Genomic DNA, 21,521 nt, shown 5'->3' on the forward strand with positions numbered 1-21,521 from the left:
CCTGTGTAGGATAGTTTAGGAATAGCGTGTTTAGGAGGGTTGCCTTGTTAAACTTGAGGTCCCTTCCAACTTTGTGCTTATCAGATTCCACATAAGGGCATCCACAGATATGCTTTGGGGTCAAGGCTTGCAGTCAAGGAGTGAGGAAGCCTGCATCAAAAGTGGGTTAGCCCAGGACATCAGTATGTTGCAATAACATCCACTTGCACACATGCAAGGATTTTCCCATAAGGCATTGATGATCTTGCAGTTATTGCTGATCTTGCAAATACTCCTTTTTTTTTTGGTAAAGGTTTGACTTGGCTCTCAACTTTCAGACTAAGCCCATATTTGGGCACTTCAAGGAGCGCCCTGGCACTACTCAGATTCTGAGCACCTGCAGCTCCCTATGAGCATCCACAGCTTCCATGGCCTTCAATCATTTGAAAAACAGGCCAATTTTAATTCAGGTTCTAAACTTGAATTTACTTGCCTTCCATCACACCCCCAGCCCTGAAAAACACTGGTTTAATCACATTTCCCACCAATAGAGGAAACCATTAGCAAGTCTGAAAGACTTTCTTGCTTTCAACAACCCTAGCTAGCACTTAAAAAAGAACAAAAACTGAGCCCTAGAAATAAATAATTACTGTTGAAAAATCATATTTTTTATAGCAGTGGAATTTGGGTTCTGCTATGATAATGTATTTGGCAAATGGAGCATGCAGCTTGATCAGTAAAGTATGCAGAAACTCAATAGCTAAAATATGCAGCTTATTCAACAAAGAATCCATTACATTTAGGAAAGCATGTAAGTTTTAAGAAACCCAGTTTACAGGCTAAAGGTTTTGATTCCTTTCTTGTTGGATGGAATGTGATTTAATCTCCTTACAACTCAAGCAAAAGAGAAGCCTAACAAATTTACTAAGAGCAGATCCACACTATAAAGCTGAGAAGTGTAGTTATCTTAGTACAGATTCGTAGATTCATAGATTCACAGATGTTAGGGTTGGAAGGGACCTCAATAGATCATCGAGTCCGACCCCCTGCATAAGCAGGAAAGAGTGCTGGGTCTAGATGACTCCAGCTAGATGCTCATCTAACCTCCTCTTGAAGACCCCCAGGGTAGGGGAGAGCACCACCTCACTTGGGAGCCCGTTCCAGACCCTGGCCACTCTAACTGTGAAGAAGTTCCTCCTAATGTCCAATCTATGTCCAATCAATGTCAAATGTACAATCACATTGCTATAAAAGTGCTCATACTGCTCGTTATACTCAACAGTTTTTACTGGTCTGTGGCCTGGCCTAAATTCATAGGTTCCTAGATTGTTAGGGGCTGGAAGGGACCTCAGAAGATCATCGGGTCTAGCCCCTGCACCAAGCAGGAAAGACAGCTGAGGTTAAGTGACCCCAGCAAAGTGAAGTTACACTAGTATAAACACTTTTGTGCTAATATAATTATGTCTATATTAGTGGATCATGCCAGTGCACCTGTACCAGTATAATTAAGCCAGGAAAAGGTAGTTACCTTAGTCTAGATTAGTTTTAAGCAAGGGAGGATCACCACATTGAAGAGAGTGCTGGTGAAGTAAGGTACTGCTTGGTGTAAATTAGGGTAACAATCAGTCCCAAGTCTGGGATCAATGTGTGAGATGGCAACAATAAAGCAAGCAAGAGAGGAATACAAAAAAGTTTAAGATCTGAAGGCTGTAAGAATTAAAGTTAGCTCAATTATTTTGAAGCTAACTTCTGCATAGACACATTTATTCTTACACCAGTAAATGGACGTCCTGGCACGCTGTGGGGGGAGGGGCGATGGCCATAATTTCTCGCCAGAACAGTTAAACAAAAATTCAACCTGCTGGATGGGCAGGTGGGCTACAGCACAAACACGGCAGCTAGCAACAACCACAGTAGGGGCCACAGCTTCTCCGTCTGGCTCTATGAGGCCCCCTGCAGCCACAGGTTCCTCAGGATAGGATGGACTGGCCCTGGCCAACTGTGTGTGCAAATTGTACCCGGTCAGCCCAGCCAGCCAGGAGCCAGACTCCTGCCTGCTACCTACCCACGTGACTGTACTTTTAGCACCCTTGTGTCCTAGCCATCCCCTCTGCTGCCTGATGCCAGCACCCAGTGCCCAGGGCTGACCCCTTATACCTCCTGGCAGCCCAGACCTGCTCTGCCCCAGCTCAAATTGCTGCTGTCCTAGGTGCACATGTAGCTGCTCTACCCAGGAATAATCTACTCCAGTTCAAACTGTTCTGGAGTTTATTGCTTTGCATTAATTGCACATATAGACAGACCCCATGAGTACCTATGTCTGAATGAAGAATTGCAGAAAATAAGTAAATTGGTATAGGGATAGTCATGTTGTTAAATTGGTGCATGGACCATCCCAAAATAAGGCTCAAGATAGGTACTACTTTATCTTTCACTCTCTTGTTTCTTGCTTTTCATGCTAACATCCATCCTTTCTGTCTGTCTGTATGTAATATATGCCCATGTTTGCAAACTCACTACCTAGGAACCAAAATATGTCAGATTTAAAAAGTCATGGTCAAGTATATCCGAGTTTGAAAACAGGATAAACCAGCCTCCTAGTAATATGTGATATTTTTAAACATTGAACTGTGCTGATTTTTAAAGATACAGTTAATATAGACCTTATATAGTTAGATAGTCTTTTCTCAAGCTATTTTTACATGAAAGGAATTCATTTTCAAAATCAGCTTCTAAAATCATATCCGCAAATGTGGGCTTCGTTGTTTGCACATTGAATCTTCATATTTGCATATGAATATAGGTATTTGCACATGTCAAACAAGGAGGTAGGTGTCTAACTGCTGATCGTCACATGTAAATAACCATTTAAAAATGCAACTTATCCTTTTCTCTATACAAAATATTGCACACAGAGACCTTGAGTGCAGTCTTAGTTGCTTAGTTGAAGGATATATCTGGGATATCAAGTATATCTGGGATTAAAAAGTCAATATACACTACACCCCATTGCAAAGGTTTTGTTTGTTGTTGCTATCTATGAGGGAACCTTTAAAACAAATAATAACACATCTAACTTTACCATAGGAAAATATGACTCTTATGATAACTTGGTAAGCTGTAATCGTGACACTGACTGCTTTAAGCTTTCTAGGAGACTCATACTTGTAGGATTGCATCAGAGGCTAACTCTGATACCTTTGCCCTTACCCACTATAGACAAGTGATGAGGAAGGCAAAACTTCCCTTTCTTCAGATCGTGTGACCTAGCTACTCCGAGGAAATCCATATACAGTAGAATCTGCTGTGGGCAGACTGTTGTAGAGTCAAAGATTATATGGCTGAAGTAAATGTAGCAGTAAATGTTACTATGAAAACACAGATAATATAAATACATCAAGGCCACTTTCACCACCACACACAAGCATCCTCTAAAGTGCAGCTGGGAAGTTAGTTACAATGTACCACAGCAGTCACTTAGGGCTCAATGGCCTGGATATGGAAAGTCATGTAACATATTCAGTCCTTAATCAGGTCAAACTTACATTGGCTTCAGCAAGTGTTTTGCCTGCTGAGAAACTAAGATTTCCAGAATTTAATTGCAAATAGACACACACAAAGCAGCATATTTAGTGTTTATTTCCTTGAGCAAGAGAAGTCAATGTACAAACAATGTATGATTTCACCTCTCTCTCTACCACGTAGTGTGTCATTTTTATTTTTTTTTTTAGATTTTTCATCTGAATTTCAATGCTTAATAAAATGAAAACATTAAAAATACACTGTAGGTTACAGTTTATTTGAAGAATTTTCAAAACACCTGGGACTACATCCAAAAAAATTCATTACACAGGTATTAAAAAAAAAATAGCAGAAGTCTGTATGTCAAACCTAATTGCTAGAAAGGAAAATGGTGTTATATGTTATACCTGATTACTGAAAGGAAGGAGAAGTAGATTGTCCCATTAAGTTATTCTCAGATCTGTGTAAACATTTGTCATGCAGCTTCTTCCTACGTAAAATTTTATAGAAAATCCTTAAGCTGTGAAAGAGACAGCAAGTTTTGCTTTAAGTTACACTGGTAAAAAATATTTATCATATGTATATGAAAGTCTGGTACTGAGTGTTTTTAAACAGCTGATATTTTTCATTTTACCAATGAATGCAAAGATTTTTCTGTAAAATACTTTTCCCATTACTTGAAAGTTCTTTGTGATCCATCAGTTGGAGAAGTAATTTATAAAATGTGCACTTTCTACCATTAGAACTTGAATGCAAATAATTTGACGTTAATTGAAGTATTAAGGGTACAATTTTAAATTCAGAAAAGTAAAGACATGTACAAGTCTCTTTCTAATGGCAGTCGTATGTGGCCCTTACACACATACATTATGATAGTTCATCATTGCTCGTATAATTTCTATCTCCCTGTTCTGTAAGTAGTTTATATATAGGATGGTCTTGCAATACAACAAAATTAAAACCATACAGGGACAGCTACAGATAGACTGGCTCAAGTTCATATGCCCAGCTAAGGAGTTAGAGCTTGAAGATAAAAATCTTTATGACCTCATGCAGACAAAATACTGTTATGTAACTTGTGTGATGAAATTTTGTAACTGATTATACCAAATGCTTTGACAGATCAACAACTGTGTTCGGGTCAGCAATCCCTCAACCACAGCTACTGAAAGAATAGCATGAGCTTCTGTTAAGAAATGGTTGAGGTTAGTTGATAAGTATTTTAATTTCAGCCTCATGTAACAGAGATTAAGAATCTATATACAATCCAGAGACAGTGGAAGTCTTTGTATGTACTTCCAATAGATTTTATTTCAGGCTCTGGTACCTGAATGAAGCAGTTGGGCTGGGTACTAAGTAGCTCCTTGGTGATCAAATTTAGAAAAAAAATTCCTATGCCAGACCTCAGAATATCTGTGGATAACATTACAAAATCCTCCTAATTCTACGCTGGAGGAGGGGAAGATTTTTGCAATGATGGTTCCTCAGGTTCCATTAATTAACCCTGCTCCACACTGCCAAAGCTGGATTGTTCTTGTTGGAAAACCAGCATCTCTCATACATACTACATTTACTTTCAAAACTTCCATCCATGTTCTGTTACCTTGGAAGTGTGGGGATTACCAATCCTGTCAGTGTGAAACCATAGGGTTGGAAGAGATCTCAAGGGTCCCATAATTCAGTCCCCTGCACACATGCAGAAATTGCTGTTCCTATGCCACTGTAGCTAGATGCTTATCCAACCTCTTCTTGAAAACCTCCACAACTAGCCTACCCATCTTTGTTCCATTCTCCCACTGCCCTTACAGTTGGTACGTTTTTTTCTTCCTTGTGCTGTGTGTCTTTTTTCTTAACAAGGAGAGATCACATTCATAGAACTTCAAAAGCTGCTCAATGGGTTTTGCTCAAACTTTCAAAAACAAAAAACAGAATTTTTTACAGAGACTGAGCTTGGAATATTCTGAGATTTGATCTGGATCATTTTTGCTGTATTTTAAAGCCCTTGCCATATGTCCTTCCCTCTGTGGCAACAGAAAATAGTGCTGCTGCTTCATTTTGTCAGCCTTTCAAATATTTGAAAACTGTTATTCTGGTTCCTGCTTCAACTCCTTTTCTCTGGAAAAACATACCTTCAGCCTTTCTTCAAATGGTTTGCTTTCAAACCGCTATATAGTCTTCACTGTTTACATCTGAACCTTCTCCAATTTCTTTCTGTATCCTTTTTTAAAAATGTGGTGCCAAAAACTGAGCACAATACTCCAGTTGAGACCTAACCACAAGCAAGTAAAGTGGTACTGTCACCTCCTGTTTTGTATATAACTTCCAGTAACACAGTCCAAAATTACATTTGCTTTTTTCTTCTCTTTCCTTTTTTTTTCTTTGGATGAGAACATGGTTGACTTGTGTTGTGTCATGGTTAACTTGTGTCATGGTTGACTTGTTTTGAATTTGTGATTCACCCATATCTTTTTTGCCAATGTTATGGCCAGGGAGTGAGTTCCCTTATATTTATGCATTATATATATGTGGCAGTGAACATGATAGTCAAATTCAAAATGTAACTTTAAGTTGAAAGTAACCACTTCCTTTTCAAATTTAAAATAAACTATTATATCTTCACAGCTATAACGTAACAGAATATGCCCAAATGTGTGCCCATTATCCATCCTTTCAACAATTTCTAAAAGATTGAGCTTTCTAGAAGTAACTATAGATGTAATATCAGATGTAGCAGAACAATGTTCATTAAGGCAAATTATAGAGCTATAAAGAGTGGGGAACATTTTACTAATCCTCTTCTCTTGTTACTTTAATGTTCTAACAGCTTTACAGGTATGATAGACTTTTAGTTATCTATATTGTAGGCTTTGCCAATGCTTATCAAAGCACCTGTGTAATTTTATCCTATAGACTACAGCATAAGAATACAACACTATTTAGCTTGCAGTGTCATGTCTGAGATTATGCTGTGTGTTTCTGATGCATCTGGAGGTAGGAGCTTAATTATTTTCAGTTACAGGTTTAACTCACTTTATGCTGTACGTGTGTTCCTGGAAAACAGCATATAACTTGAATTCACATAAAGGGAACCCACTTTACAATGTAACAAATAGGGATACGTTCCAAGACCTTGACTGTACTGACCCTCAGACCCATTTCTACCACTTTTACAAGACAATTTTGATACTCGCCAACGGCAGACAGTACACACAAGCACAGGGTGGTGGTGAACATTACCATAATGGGGATGGCAACTACAGAAACACGGGTCGCAGACAACGAATGAGGAGCACAGATCCATACAGGAGACTATATTTTAGTGCACGCCACTCCCACAATGCATTGCATAAAGCAGCTGACTGCAGGCTTCCAACACACTGATCACATAAGAGTGAATTTATCTCTCATATAACAAATTTTTGGTATAAAAAGGGTCATTGCATTAGAGCGAATTTGCACATACAGAACCTACATAAAGTGAGGGAAACCTGTACTCTGCTCTTTGCAATGCCTAGTGATTACAGTCAGAGTATAACTAGCAGAGAGGTTTACCTGCTGCCACGGCATGTTGTGCCTGCCACAGTTGTTGCTGCTAAAGCAACAGCATAGTGTTCATGCACCCAGGTACTACGATAGCAGCCGCAGTTTTGACACGCTGCTACTTCTGGGGCACAAACTCACTGGAGAAGGGTACCATTTTTTCCACCCTACCCCCATCCCCATTAAGTTGGTACCAGGGGCTGGTGCCCTGATCACCCCCTCCCTCCCTCTCACACACAAGTTGTGTTACTAATTACCAGGGACCCTGGTTTTCCCTGATAAAAAAATTGCAAATTCTCTGGTAAACCTCCCCAAACCTGTGATTAAAATTAAAGGTCTCCCACAAACCTCACCTCCCTAGCCCTGCTAGTGGCTCTCACTCCCTTCCCTTCCACTGCACACAGCCCGGCTGCTGCTCTTCCTCCCCCAGCCCTGCTGGAGGCAGCCCCCAGCTGCCAGGGCTATGGGGCCAGCTCCCCCCACCATGCTGCCTGCTGTCTGCCCACTGTCGGCTTGGGCAGGGGCAACTCCCTGCTGTGGTGTGCACTCCCTGGGAGGTAGGGAAGACCCGTGACCCCCAGGTCCGTGCATGGGGTGGGGGTTGGCACAACCTGCGAGCTCAGGCTCCCTTCTCTGCTGCCCTCCCTCAGGACCTCCATAGCCCAGCAGACTCAATCTAGCACAGCAGGGAACAGCAGAGCGCATGGAGAAGCTGCTTCTCCAGTAAAATGAGAAATCCACATTTCCCTCCAGTAAAAAGTAAAATCTGCGGTTTACTTCATCTTTCCATGGGAAATAGAAAACCCAGATCCCTGCTAATTAGAAAGCAAAGCACCTTGAACATTTAAAGTTTATTTTAATTTAATCTCCTTAAGTATGTGCTTGTACAGTCTCTCCAATATCAGAGACTCTGAGTGGACTGTCATTTCATGATATTATTTTGCTGCCTAATAACCATGTTTATCTGATGCATCTTAGGTCATCTTATCAGAAATTCTTTGTCACTGTATTTATAATTGGTTTTGTATCTCATTCTGTACCATTCTTAACAGGCACTAACACTTATTGTAAAAAAACCCTCCACACTGGGCAATATAGAGTACAGTACGTTAAATTATTGTTGAATGATATGAACTAATCTGATTTTTTGGCAGCAATTTATCATCCAATGCTGCCAACTGAGGAATCCAATTACAAGCCTTGTGTTAAACAGTTGAGTGCCCTGTGACAGTCTTAGCTGAAGTGCCCTAGGTGACAGTCTCACTATATTTAGCATTTCTATAAGCCAATTCAGAACATGTCATGGATGTCAGCTTTGAAGGAAGTTACTTCTGAACCTTCATAGCAAAAATAATGCATCATAGTAGTGGACAGTTCTCTGTAATAGAAATGAAAGTTCAGTAAGTTTTAAATAACCTCCTCTTCTCTGCCTTCCTGTAGAAAGGTCACTGGAATTTACAGGTAAAATATAAGGTTTAAAGAGTTTCTCTTCCAAGATTAACAGATCTCAGTCCACATCCCCTTCCTCAGAAAGGGACAAACGTCCTGCAAGGCTGGTTGTTGCTCTACAACCTCCCTTACTCATGGCCAGTACAACTGTGAATGACATGACAACCTTCCTTTGTCTGGGACAGTGCAGTGCTTCCCACTGAGATACAAAGTCACCAGGATGTCTCTGTATTTATTACATATGTACTGGGTGATGGCCATGTGATGAAATTGTGGAGCAGAATGTTAAATTGCATTTATCACACCCCTTTGGCAGATTGGAGGTACTGCCTTCCAGATACATTTAAACATTCTGGGTCTCTGAACAGCTTTAATGAATTGTCACCTATTACAAAGTGTTTTTGCCAATATAACAGCTCCATTGCCCCATGGGTGTTATAACAAAAATATACCATGATTAATTCAGCCTCACATTTCCTTATTTCAGCCTTGACTTTAACAAAATAAATATTTTATTTTAATGAATATTGCCACCTTTGATTTTGCTTATGAATTGGGTTTTCAGATTTCTCAAGGTTATTATAACAAAAATTATGGATATCATAGCTGAGATTGGGAACAGTAACTGGTAGGCTTTTATATAACCAAACTACCTACCTCATCTATTACAATAATAATTTCCCTGTAGAAACTTCAGTACAGTTGCAAAACTGTTCAAGATACAATTTTGTTTTTCCTATGGCAATAACTTCCAAAAAGTTCATCTTTTGCTCTGAAATTTTCCAAGTTCAGTCTCTGTTCAAAGTTCTTTTCTTTTTTGTTTTTGGAAAGTGTGAGCAAAAACCATTAAGCAGTTTTTGAGATTCCATGAATGTGATTTTTTTCCCCGTTGTAAAGAAAGAACACACACAAACACACGCTGCAACAACTTATTTTTCCTTACAAAGAAAACTAAAAAAAAGGTGAGCTTTAAAGCACCCAAACAATTCTAGTTGAGGAAGATATTCATGATCCACTTTGCAAATAATTTGTGGAACAAAGCTATTAAAAGACTGAAAAGTATCACATAGGATCATGCTCAGTAAACATCTGCTTCCGGTCCACTTCTGGGTTTGCTGCTGAGCATGCAGGGGACCCCCCCCCCCCCACTCCTGTGGGATTCGCCATCTGCCCCAGCATCACAACGTTCACGAGCTGTGCCTGGTACCTTGAGGTATGTAGAAAAAAGCATTTAAAGCTGTGTCTATGTCTGAATTGCTGATTCTTCGAATCATCATCGAATCCTCAGATACGGATTCAGCCAAATCAAATTGGGGACAGTGATCCAAATCACCTAATTGAATCACTGTCCCCAATTCTAGCTAAATCCAAATCCAGTAGGGCCCGTTTCTCACACCCCTACTACTTAGTCATCTGCAGTAAACATCTTGTGTAGATGAACCCACTGTGAAGTGCTGAGTGATAAATTATTCCAGTTTATTCTGAGCAGAAGAGTGAAATGGGGATGGAACCTGTAAACACTTACCCATGTAATTTACTGCTGTAGGTAGTCCTATTTGCTTCAGCATAATTACTTAGATAACTAAAGTTACTTATGACTGTATGCAGGATCAGGCCCACATCTAGTACTGGAAGTCACAGACGCATACAGATTCAGTAGACTGAGCAGTTAAAACAATGTAAAAAGTAGTGATTACAGCAATATGTGATATATCCTTTTCCTAAATTCAAGCCAATAATTAGCAAGCTATATGGTAGGTGTTATGTAGCCCAGTTTAAATAAGCCTCAAGACAGAGCTTCTAGCCTGCCCACTTTGTTCTTGGTGCAGTACTGTGGTGGGGTAAGACAGAATGAGGGGAAACTTTCCACTCCCAGGTCAGCCACAGCCCAGTTCAGACCCCACAGCAAGAGCGGACTGAAGACTTACACCTGGCCCTCAGTACATCTAGGTGGCTCTAGTGACTTCCAAGAACTGCTGGAGTATAGGAACATCTCAGCCACACAGATGTTCTCCCTGGCTGTTCCATCTACATAAGGGACAATAAAGGAAAGGTCCAGTAGTATAGAAGCTGTTAGGGCAGAGGATTTCCCCTAGGGCTAGGCAAGGGGAATTCAGCACAAAACTCATGGCTAGTTTGTATTGGTACATAGTGTACATCAGCCATAGAATGACTTTGAATCAGTGAGCCCCTGATGTATCAAATTAAAATTGTTAGGAATTATTTGCCTCCTGCTGCTAAGAATTAAGTGTCTAGTTAAAGATATTTTTTATTGGCAGTTATAACTTGGTGAGATGATCACCAAGGGACAGAACTCTGTTTCTAAATTTAATTTCACGAGCCCAACAGTCACTTCCAAGACAGTTGTCCGTTGTGGTAGAGTTTTGTCTAGCAAAACAAACAAATTTTTTTTTCTCTCTCTCTCTCTCTTTTTGTTAATTATTTATTGTTGTTGAATAAGGTGCTGAGTATCTTTATTCATAGTTACATCCTTCTACTTTTCACCTTTTGTCTGTCATTCTTTGATGTACAATTTAAGACCTTTGTCTTAAAATTGGTGACATAGTTTCACAAACTGATATAACGGTCAATTGGGGAAGAAGTGGGAGGAGTGTGGGGATTACGTTGGGATGGCAAGCTGATTGCATATGTCTACACCACTGCAGTCACAGAACTGACAGTAGGATAGAGAGCTCAGTACAGGCTAGCATATCTTGCTTCCTGGCAAGGTAAAATAACATTTTTTAAAGCTGCCCCCCTACCCCTCCCCAAAAAAACAAAAACAAAAAAAGCCCCAAGTTCCAGACACAAGCCAAGATCTGTTCCATACAACATCTCAAAAACAAGATGCCATACAGTAGAATGTGCTGATCCTTATAATATGATGAGCGCTATCCTTTTTGGCAGGTGTTGATTAAACACATATATTTAAATAACATCTGTTATACTTTAGAATCAACACTCCATATAGATGAAAAGGGGCTGTTTACAACTCTTTTAAAGCTTATTCCAATGGATATCATTGCATTAATTGAACATAGTTTGTATTTTAAAGGTTAGCATTGTAGCCATGTTAGAAGCTTGGGAAAAATAAGTATTCAGACAAATAGTTGAAAACCATGAAACCATGAGTAGCCACAAGTATGAAAATCACATCTTGCCAGCAAGGACCCTGTGAAGATGCACAGAATAGACCTGTCATAGATGCACACACAAAGACAATTGGAAATACACCAGGCGTGCAAAACATACAGTCTCAATAAAAATGGACAGGGTAGGACAAATTTCAGTCTGACCCCAATGCTACAATCCACAGTACGTGTAAAGAGGCAATGACTTTACTGTATATATTACTCCTGCCAAACAGAGCAATGGATAGTGGAATGAACTTGGTCCCATGTAAGGAATTTAATCCTGGGATGGCAGGCTGACTCTGCATATGTCTATACCAATTCAGTCACAAAAATAACAGTAAGATAGGAGGTTCAGCACAGGCTAATTTATCTTGCTTCTTGGCAGGGTAAAATAGCCTATGTGGAGTTTTGTACTGCCACAGCTAAACTGCTGCTGCCATCTGACTGAGCTAATTTAAAGCTAGATAATGAATATCTACTGTCATTGCTGTGGCAGCAATATAGATGGAGCTTCCAATATCTGAAGCACACTACAATGCATCCCATTATGCCTGTAACAGGGTGGTGTAGCCTTTGAGAGAGACTAAGTAGCTCTGTTGGAGAAGCCCAGCTGTGGACATTTAGGTAGTAAGGACATGTCCCATTATTAGCTTAAACCCCCAGAGAAGAGAGTAGAGGGAAGCAAGCTGGGTGAATGGTCTCTCTTACTGCGTGGAGAAGGAAGGGCTTTTAGTTGCTGGTTGATTTTGTTTTTTTGGGGGGGGGGGGCATAAGGACTCTGTTTTTGTCTTTAAAAACTAGACTGAGGAGCTCCATAAGTAGCAAAGCCATTCTGCAAGGCAGCAGGCTCACCAACCAGTTCACAGGCAGTGAGCCTGAAGCCAAAGCTTTTCCCATTAGGATTATACCATTTCACCCATCACCAAAATTCACCCACTTCAGATGTGGGTCATGCGGTCATAAAAAGGGCATCAGCAGTGCCATGTAGTTACTGTTTAGGACAGGAAGTGCAGAAATATCCAGTTGAGGTGACAGGGTAATAATCCCAGGAATGGTTTTGACTTCATGTTACTATTACTTATGAATATTCTTATAATAGCGATGACACCATAACACCAAAGACCAGCATGATCTGATGTGCAAAATGTGAGCTGACAGTGTTTAGACAGAAATACTCCTCTCACATTAACTGGCTCCTATAATAGCATGACTGTTGAACTGTACTGCTGAATGTGGCCTGGCATTTATCAGACAGACTTCTGAAATGAATGAATCACAGTGGTAACAGCTCATTGAGCAGAAGGATATACAATACAATGCCTTAATCTTTCACTGAGATTCAGGAATCAAGAGAATCACAGTAAAGCTCAAATTATCCTACATTGCAGATTGAGACTTATTTCTTAAAAATACTTCTTGTATGATCCTGTGATTGAATTACCACAGCTAAGAAAAAACATAACTGGCAATGAGAGAATCCACAAGCTTTCCAGTAAAAATTTGTCTTGGTCCTATCTTTTGACTTTGGGACAATAGGAATTTCTGTATAACAGATAAACTCTGTTGGATGATATTCAGTAGTTGTCAAACACCGATATCTTGCATCCTTTACTACTTTGTTGCACTGCAGAAGAGTGATAACCAAGGCAAGATGCAAACCTATTCTTCAACTGTCTTCATTACATTTTACACTATGATGTTTTCTAGTTTCTACTAATGAAGGTAGGATCTTGTTTAATTTACTTTGTTTCCAGTTTTAAATGACTTGTAAATTACTGTGAATCCTGTAGGGGTTGTGAGATGAGGAAAACTGAACCTAAATTACTGTTATTTTCCCCCTCAAAAATATTTTCCAGTACATAAATGAAATTCCTGCAAGATAAAAATGTCTGGCACTAGTTTTCAGGAAATGTGTTTTAAGGACCAGCCCAGGAAACAAAATACATGTTTGATCATGAGAAACAGTTCAATAAAGGTTTTCTCTGAAATTGCTTTCCCTCACTTTGGTTGCTAAAACAGTGTTGCTGACTCCTGTGATTTTACTGCAAGTCTCATAAGTTTTGTGTATTAGTATAAACTACTGGAATGAAGAGACTTCATAAGCATCTCAGTTTTAATTTAAAAAATTAGTTGCTCTCCCTTGTGGTGAAAAAAAAAAGTGCATTCTAAAAGTTCAGAAACCAGAAGGAAAATACAAAGAGCCTTAAATTGGTTTTGGGAAAAAAAATCTCATGATTTGAGGGATTTGCTCCATGAATTTTGAATGTTTATCACTGCAGTTATTTCTAAGAATATCTTCACTGGGTATCTGGAGAGATTTAAGATTCTCATTTACTGTTCACAGTCCTATTATCTTTCTTGGCACTTTGTTCTGCTCCCACCAAGAAATTAAACTGATCAGTTTAATTTGCTGGTTTCCAAACACTAGTGCAATGTTGTTGTGTGTGCCGGGGAAAGCTTGCATTTAAAAGAAACTGTTTTAATGATCACAGTTTATTAAAACCTTTCTAAGCATCTTGTCAAAGTTTGGAAATAAAAAAAATTGAACATGGAATTGATTGATTGATTGAACCTATTGATTCCCTAGGTATGGACAAATTATACAGATTTAAAAGGAGAGGGACCTCACATGTATTAATTATTTCTTGTATGAACTCCCATTCTGCAGTTAGTGGAAACTAAATTGCAGTGATTTAGACCCTGGGTAAACTGTCCCAATTAAGTAACTATCCCACTTAATGTCCGATTGGAGCAGACATACAAAATAGCTACAATACAGCACTTGATAAGTAGTAAGTGTAGAGTTTATGGTCATATCCCACTAATTCTGCATGAATGTAGATGTATTTAATAGATAAAAGAATAAAATTAGGAGTGTTAGAACCTTATTGTTGGAGCTAAAAGGAAGCATCCCCTGGAGGCGATCGCTTTCTTTAGGCTGAGTACATTGAACAAACCATCAGTAACTTGTATTTCTCCATTCCATAGTGCAGGTTCCCTGTGTGCTGCCTTCCAGTCTCTAATTTCTGGCACTCCCTGCAATCCCCACACCCCTTCCCTTGCCAGAGAGTCTGTGTATCCCCTATTCCTTCCTCCTTGTGATATGTAGTTCTGCTCAGCATTTAATCTCATCTGCAAGATTAGGGGTCATGGACGCTATCGTGTTGCATTCAAGCTAAAAGTTGTTGAATACATGAAATACATGCAGTAGGACATGAATCTGAAATGGAAGAAAAAACTTTGACATGCATGTAATCAGAAACAAAATCTAGAAATTACAAAGTGGATAAAGGGAACCTTCAGGGAATCAAAGTGCAAGTATCTTGAAGGAGAAGCTGAAATTCTGAAGCAGGCAATAGAGAAAAGAAATCCTCAATATGCTGTATCTATTGATATGCTACAAACGAAAGCCTGCAAAATTGCTCACAGTAAAAGCATTACAAGGCAGCAGTTGAAATCTGTTTATGGGTGGATTCGCTATTTTATGAAACAAAACAACTTTGTAATATGTCACAGAATGACAATGTGCCCTGGGGGCTGCGGGAGGAATATGAAGAAAAACTGGTAAGGTTTCAGAGACATGTCATTTCTCCCTGAAAGGAGTTATCAATACCTACTCACTCAAATGGGCAGTGCAGACAAAACAACAGTGTGGTTAATATACCAGAAAACACTGTTAATTCAGGGGAAGGAACTGTAACTGCACATACTATAGGTGCAACATAGCAGAGGTGTGCAGTCATACTGGGAATTACATTGAATGGTTGCTAAGTTGCCACCATATGTAATCGGCAAAAGAAAAATTCTGTCTAAAAACATTTCCATCCAGGATCATAGTGATGCTTCAGGAAAATGGCGGTGACTGAAAAGTTGCTTGTTGTATTGGTATGATGCCGAGGAGGTTTGAGAGCCATGCTTGACAGCTTAAGGCAGGAGTGGACAAAATATGGCCTGCAGGCCATATTCGGCCTGCCAATTGATTCTATATGATCTGTGGGCAGGTGCTGGCTCCTGCCTATGCTGGTACTGCAGGAGATGCTGGCCAGAAGCAACCCTACCTGACACCATGTGGTGAGCCACACTCAGGCTCTGGCAACTTTGGCTCTGGCCTCTGCTGGTGCCCTGTGGGATGCTGGGTGGAAGCACCCTGCCTGCCAGCCCATCTGGCTTTACACAGTAGGCTTTGGATGAGCTGTGCTCGGACCCTGTTTCCCTTTCTTGGGCTGGGCCAGTGGTGCACTGCCTTAAATTGGTTTTGGAAATCTGTGGCTCAGAGCTGGTGGGAGCCATGCTGGGTGCGAGGATCATGCAGTGGGTGCTCCACACCTGTGCCTGGAGGCAGCGGAATTTCCCTAGTGCCTCCCAGCTGGTGATGCCCTGCACCCAGTCCTGCCTCCTGCCTTGCCCCATGCACTGCTGTGAGCTGGCTCAGCCACCTGCTACCTCCCAGCTACAGCCAGCGCAGCTCCTGTCCAATCTACCCAGGTGAGGCTTCTCCCAGTGCCCTGGGGCTCCTCCTGGGGGAAGGGGGACTTGCGAGTTACAGGTGGGCACAACCTAAATAGTCCTGGCAGGGAGCTGGGGCAGGCTGAAGGGGGCTGCTTCATGGAGCTAAGTGTGGACAGGAAAGGGTGGGAGCTCTTGAGGGGCATGTTGGGGTGCAGACTGAAGCAGGCACTCCCCTGTGATTTGAGTGGTGGCTGGGTGGTGGAAGGGCTCTGTTTGGGGGTATGGGCATCCTCCCTTGGCTGACTGTCCTGCTGGTTGGTTTTGGTTCCCTTGGGAGAGAGACTTTATTTTGAGCTATTATAAAATCACCTCTCAAAAAACATAAATCAAGACAAAAGTTTTTTTTTATTATTTTAAAATATTTCATAGTATATATTTGATTTTCAGCCTATGATTTTTTTTTTTTTATCTATAATTGGTTAAAATATCTTCACCATAAATTTTACATGTGCAGCCCTCAACAGCTCACCAAAACTTGTTAAGTGGCCTTCCATTTGAAATAATTACCCACCCCTAGCTTAAGGGGACCCCAAACAGATAAGGCGGTGATCTATCCACTGTTTCTAGAGGAATAACCAGAATGTTGCAAACTTGGGAAGCAGTAGTCAACAAATCATTCAAAATAGCATTTTGTCATTGTGACTTTGAATAGATGTGCAAATGAACACAAAAAACTACCAGGTAAGTCCTGGGTATCTAAAATGAGTGTCATTTGCACAGGTCTGTCAATGGATCTATTGAGCATTGTACTTAGTTCCCTTCTGTAATTTCTGAGAATTTTAAGGTTACTGAAATCTTGAACAGCAAAGTAGTATCTTAGGGCACCTATACATGAGCATCTAGGCTGCTCTGACACTGTAATTACAGTGCGTTGAAGCAGACTCAATTAATCGAGTGTGCTGGAGTATAGTAACTACAGCACTCCAGTAGACTCCAGTGTCTCGTATATCAGTGCCCCCACACTGAAAAATGGCAGCAGGGGCACTTTAACTAAAGCTCGTTTGTTTTAGACAGGCAGTGGAGGCAGTGTTGGTGGCAGGGCCATGGCGGTGGTGAGCAGGGAGCTACCAGAGGCAGCCATGGCAGTGTCAGCAGCCGGGGCAGAGGGTGGAGAGTGCTGGCCAGTGGTCAGCGACCACCTGCAGACACCACCGGCAGCATCGGCAGCGGCCAATGGCAATTGGGGATTGCACACAGATGCCACCCACGGTGTTGGTGGCAGGGAAAGGGTGGGAAGTGGAGACAATTCGCTGGCACCACCGGCAGCGTCAGCGACGCTTCTTGTAGGGGGTGCACCACCAATCTTAGGGCATGCATGTGCACCCACGTGCACCCCCTACACATCACCAATGGTCCCCACCACCATTTTTCAGTGTAGGGACACTGATACACAAGACGCTTCAGACGCTTGTGTGGTTCTTGGAGCCACTCTAATTAAAATGCTCCCCCCTGACCCACCTCTCAGCACATGTATAAATGCCCTTAGAAACTAACTGGTTCAGAGAGCCATGAGCTTCATGAGATGCTTAGTAAGCATCTAGAAGTCTGCTTGAGATGCTTCACAGTATTTGCTCCTTTATAGCATCTGAAGAAGTAGGTTGTTGCCTGTGAAAGTTCATGCCTCTCTGAACCAGTTAGGCTCTAAGCGTGTTTTTACACATGCTCTGGGGGGTAGTGGGGGGGCGCTTTAATTAAAGCAGCTCTGAGACCCACTGACATTAAAGCTCCCACAGTGTCTCATGTATTCAGTGTCCTGTGCTTCAAAATGGCAGTGTTCAATGAACTTTAAAGCACCTCCGTTGCCATTTTGAACTGTGGGGATGCTGAATAATACACAAGATGCAGGGGCTGCTGAGGCTTGCTAATTAGCACACTCCAGCAGACTTGATTAATCAAGTCTGCTCTGATGTACTGTAATTACAGCACATTGGAGCAGTGTCCCCGCATGTGTACAGGCACCCTATGGTGCCACCCTGCCCTACCTTCTGCCTGACTTCTGAGTAACACAGCTAACCACTTCTCTGAAATCTTGAACAAAATGATGGCACCAAAGGTAACATTATTTGGGACTATGTTGCACAAGGTGATGATGATGAGAGTTGTTAAAGTGATGATGAGACAGGTAATGCAAGAGGTAAGACTATGCTTGAGGGTGCAGTGCGTTTATTCATTGGCCATTAAATATATTTAAATTAATTTATGGTAAAATGAATAGCAAATGACAGTTTGTTCTACATATTCATAGGGCTAGGGACAAAAGAACAAATTACACCAAGTTAAAAGGTGGGGGGACCTACTGATCTATGGTAACTGTTTCTTGTCTGCTTCTATCCCACAGTAAGAAAAAGCTATGTTGGGACATTTCCTCCTCCCTCCTCCCCCTTTATAAATTATCGTGGTTTAGTTTCCACATACCACAAAATAGGATTAAACATGACAAATAGTTATTACAGGACAGTTGACACATAGGAAGTCCCTCCCTTTTAACTCTAAATAATTCGTTAATCTGTTCATAACTACAGACTCAAATCGTAAATTAAACTTCATCTTTGATTGTTTTTTTTTAAATTCCAGGCATAGGTAAAACCTAATATGTTTAGAATTATTTTTTTCATTAAAACATTTTCTTTGAGATGCAAACATTTCCCAGCACATACGTCATTACACTAGGGCTTAGAAACCAGCAGATTAAACTGATCAGTTTGCCATTGATTCTTTAACAAAGATGATTAATTATATTAGCAATATTTTCCATATTTTTTATTTTGAAAACTGATTCTAACATCATCCATAAGATGCATGCAAAAATATAAATTAGCATGTACTGCTTAAGTAATTTAAACACAATATTAAAGAAGAAATTATACTGGGATATTTCTGGGTGAGTGGACATAATGTATAAAGCATTTCACACATCAGGTAAGATTCTGCTGTAGGGACTGCCATGAGATGGAATTATAAATAGATTTTGTACATATTTTACAAGTTTAGTTTTATGATGGGACTGGGCATAAAACAGAACCTGGCTCTGATTTGAATTTCTCCCTTTTTCCGCTTATCCTTCAGAATGTATATTTTATACAGCACGTCTCGGACATTAATGGGACAAAGTTTATCCCAATAAAAAGTTAAATCATAATTAAACATCCGATGGCACTTGTGTATACTGTGAGAGCTTTAATTTTGGTTTTCTAACCAAGTTACAGTCCAGGGAGTGGCATTTTCTCTTCCTTACATGTTGTCTGTAGTTTCAGATGATTAATGTGGTTCTGCTTTCTTTCTTGTTATAATCTGCTGGATAATGAATGCTGCCATGAACTTTAGAAGGACCAGAGCTCAACAATGATAAATAAATAAAAAAGAAACAGAGCATGTCCTTCAAAAGGGGAAGAGCATGTTGGCGAACCTTACTATGGCTTCAGAAGTGAGTTTGTCCTGCATTGGACTCCTGTCAAAGGTTGTCCCCAGTCAAATGTAATGCAACTAAGTACTTGGGAGAGTCAGAGACCAGACCTGATATTAGCCACACTACTCCCTTGTGTGCTGTTGGTTAAAGAAACTGCTCTGCCTTAACCCTAGACCTTTGATTTGAGTTTTCTAAGAGTATCCATGCAGGGAATTAACAAAGAGTAACTAGAGTGCTCTCACGTCGCACCCTGGCTTACTGCACATTAACTTCCCTGTGGAGCATGGGCACATGCAAAAGAGGGGTGAAGATAGTGAGGGGCATCATCCCATATAACACAACACAGAATTTTTTCCATGGGTAAAACAAAACTAGAAGTGTTCTTAAAATGCCAGGGCCCTAGGGCTGCATCATTCAATTTCCAATTGGAGCAAAGACAAATATAACTTTACTGACATGAGTTAAAAACCATCATCAGGGTGGTGAACTAGGAGCCGCATTACCAGGATCAGTGAAGGGAGAGCAGGCTTGCAGGGGGAAGGCTAGCTGGATCACTGGAACATCAAGGCCATTAAAAAGGAGAGCGGGGTGATGGAGAGTTTAGAAGGGGCAGGTAGATTTTAATAATCAATGAAGTCAAGTGACTCTGTCAGCCCTGTCTGACTAGAAACACTGCTGCCAGCGCTGGGAGTGGTTGTTGGTTGTAGCCATGTTGGAGTGTTTCCAACTCCCATGATTTTTGGAGTTGTTCTTGAAGTCTATGCTTTGGGAATGTGAAAACTCTCCCCCCCCCCCCACACACACACACGGCAGCAGGGACCCATCTCTGTCTATATAGATATATCTATAGAAATATATAGATTTAGATCTAGATAGATATCTATATGTATATATCTAAAAGAAAGAGCTAAGGTTTTCACATTCTTGAAACCTGTATTTTATATGTATATTTTATATTTATGTTTATATGTATTTATATTTATTTTTATATTTATATAGTTGTTTTTACACACATGTATATACATACACACAAACATAAGATGTATACACACATTTATATTTGTATATTATACATTTATATATTTATGTATATCTATATATATCATGAGAGTTGGTAACACTGAGGTGGTCTAAGGACAGAGACAGACCAGGTTTTTTTTGGGTAAATGCGGTCTCTTTTATTAGACCAACTAAACAGTTGGAAAAGGCTTTCAGACCCAAACACCTTTTGCCAGGCACAGGGAGCTGATCTCAAGGCGGGTGGGAGCACAGCATCCTCCGCCGTGTAGCCCCGCCGAGGAGGCGCGAGCCCTTCTGCGGCTTGGGGGCGGCGTAGTGCCGAGCTCGGGCGCTGTCGCCTTTCCAGCCCCACCAACTTCAGGCGTGACGCCAGTGGCGCGGCCGGTCCCTCGCCGCTCGCCGTAGCGATGCTCCCGGCTTCGCCGCTCGCCTGAACTGCTTCCAAGATGGCGGCGGCGCGGGCGGCTGCGGGCCAACGGGGCCCCGCCGCCGGGTAGCGTCCGTCCCCCCGCCCCCTCCCCCTGGGCCGCAGGCTCCCGCCGCTCGGGGCCGCATGAGGAGGGACGTCGCTGAGCTGCCGCCACCCCCTGCTTCCGCCGCCGCCGCCATGGCGGAGCCGCCGCCGCCGGGGAGGTCAGTACGAGGCGCCCGGGCCGCTGCTGCAGCCACCTGCGGTCCCCCACCCCGCCCCGGGGCGCAGCGTCCTGTCTCGCGGGCCGGAGCAGCCCGTCGGGTGGATGAGATGCCCTGCGGCGCAGAAGCTGCCGCTCGCGGGGGGGGGAGTCGGGGGCACTGCCGGCGGCCCCACTCGGGGCCTCAGCCTCCGGGCCCTGCCGCCACCTGCAAGGAGGTGTTGGGGCTTTATATATGCACACACATGCACACATACACGCAGGCATGAGCACGTGCACACACCTGCATGCATGCACACGCATATGCACCGGCATGTGCGCACACATGCA

The 21,521-nt window shown here is 41.6% G+C and overlaps 1 protein-coding gene across 7 annotated transcripts in view; it reads left to right on the forward strand.

The window, feature by feature from the left end:
• The window catches only part of MAP3K4 (mitogen-activated protein kinase kinase kinase 4), a 194,861-nt gene that overhangs the window by 13,607 nt on the left and 159,733 nt on the right, over positions 1 to 21,521 (forward strand). For 5 of the 7 annotated variants that reach the window (XM_059714723.1, XM_019479786.2, XM_019479789.2 and 2 more), the window contains exon 1: positions 20,985 to 21,192. The exons of the other annotated variants lie outside the window; for them this stretch is intronic. Coding sequence is in view for 4 of the 5 variants with exons in the window: in XM_019479786.2 (XP_019335331.1) it covers positions 21,113 to 21,192 (80 nt within the window). In the remaining variant the exon portion in view is untranslated. Of the gene's footprint in view, positions 1 to 20,984; positions 21,193 to 21,521 lie in introns of those variants that run through there. 7 annotated transcript variants of the gene reach the window in all.

The sequence above is a fragment of the Alligator mississippiensis genome, chromosome 1 (genome assembly GCF_030867095.1).
Source record: "Alligator mississippiensis isolate rAllMis1 chromosome 1, rAllMis1, whole genome shotgun sequence".
Classification (NCBI taxonomy): Eukaryota; Metazoa; Chordata; order Crocodylia; family Alligatoridae; genus Alligator; species Alligator mississippiensis.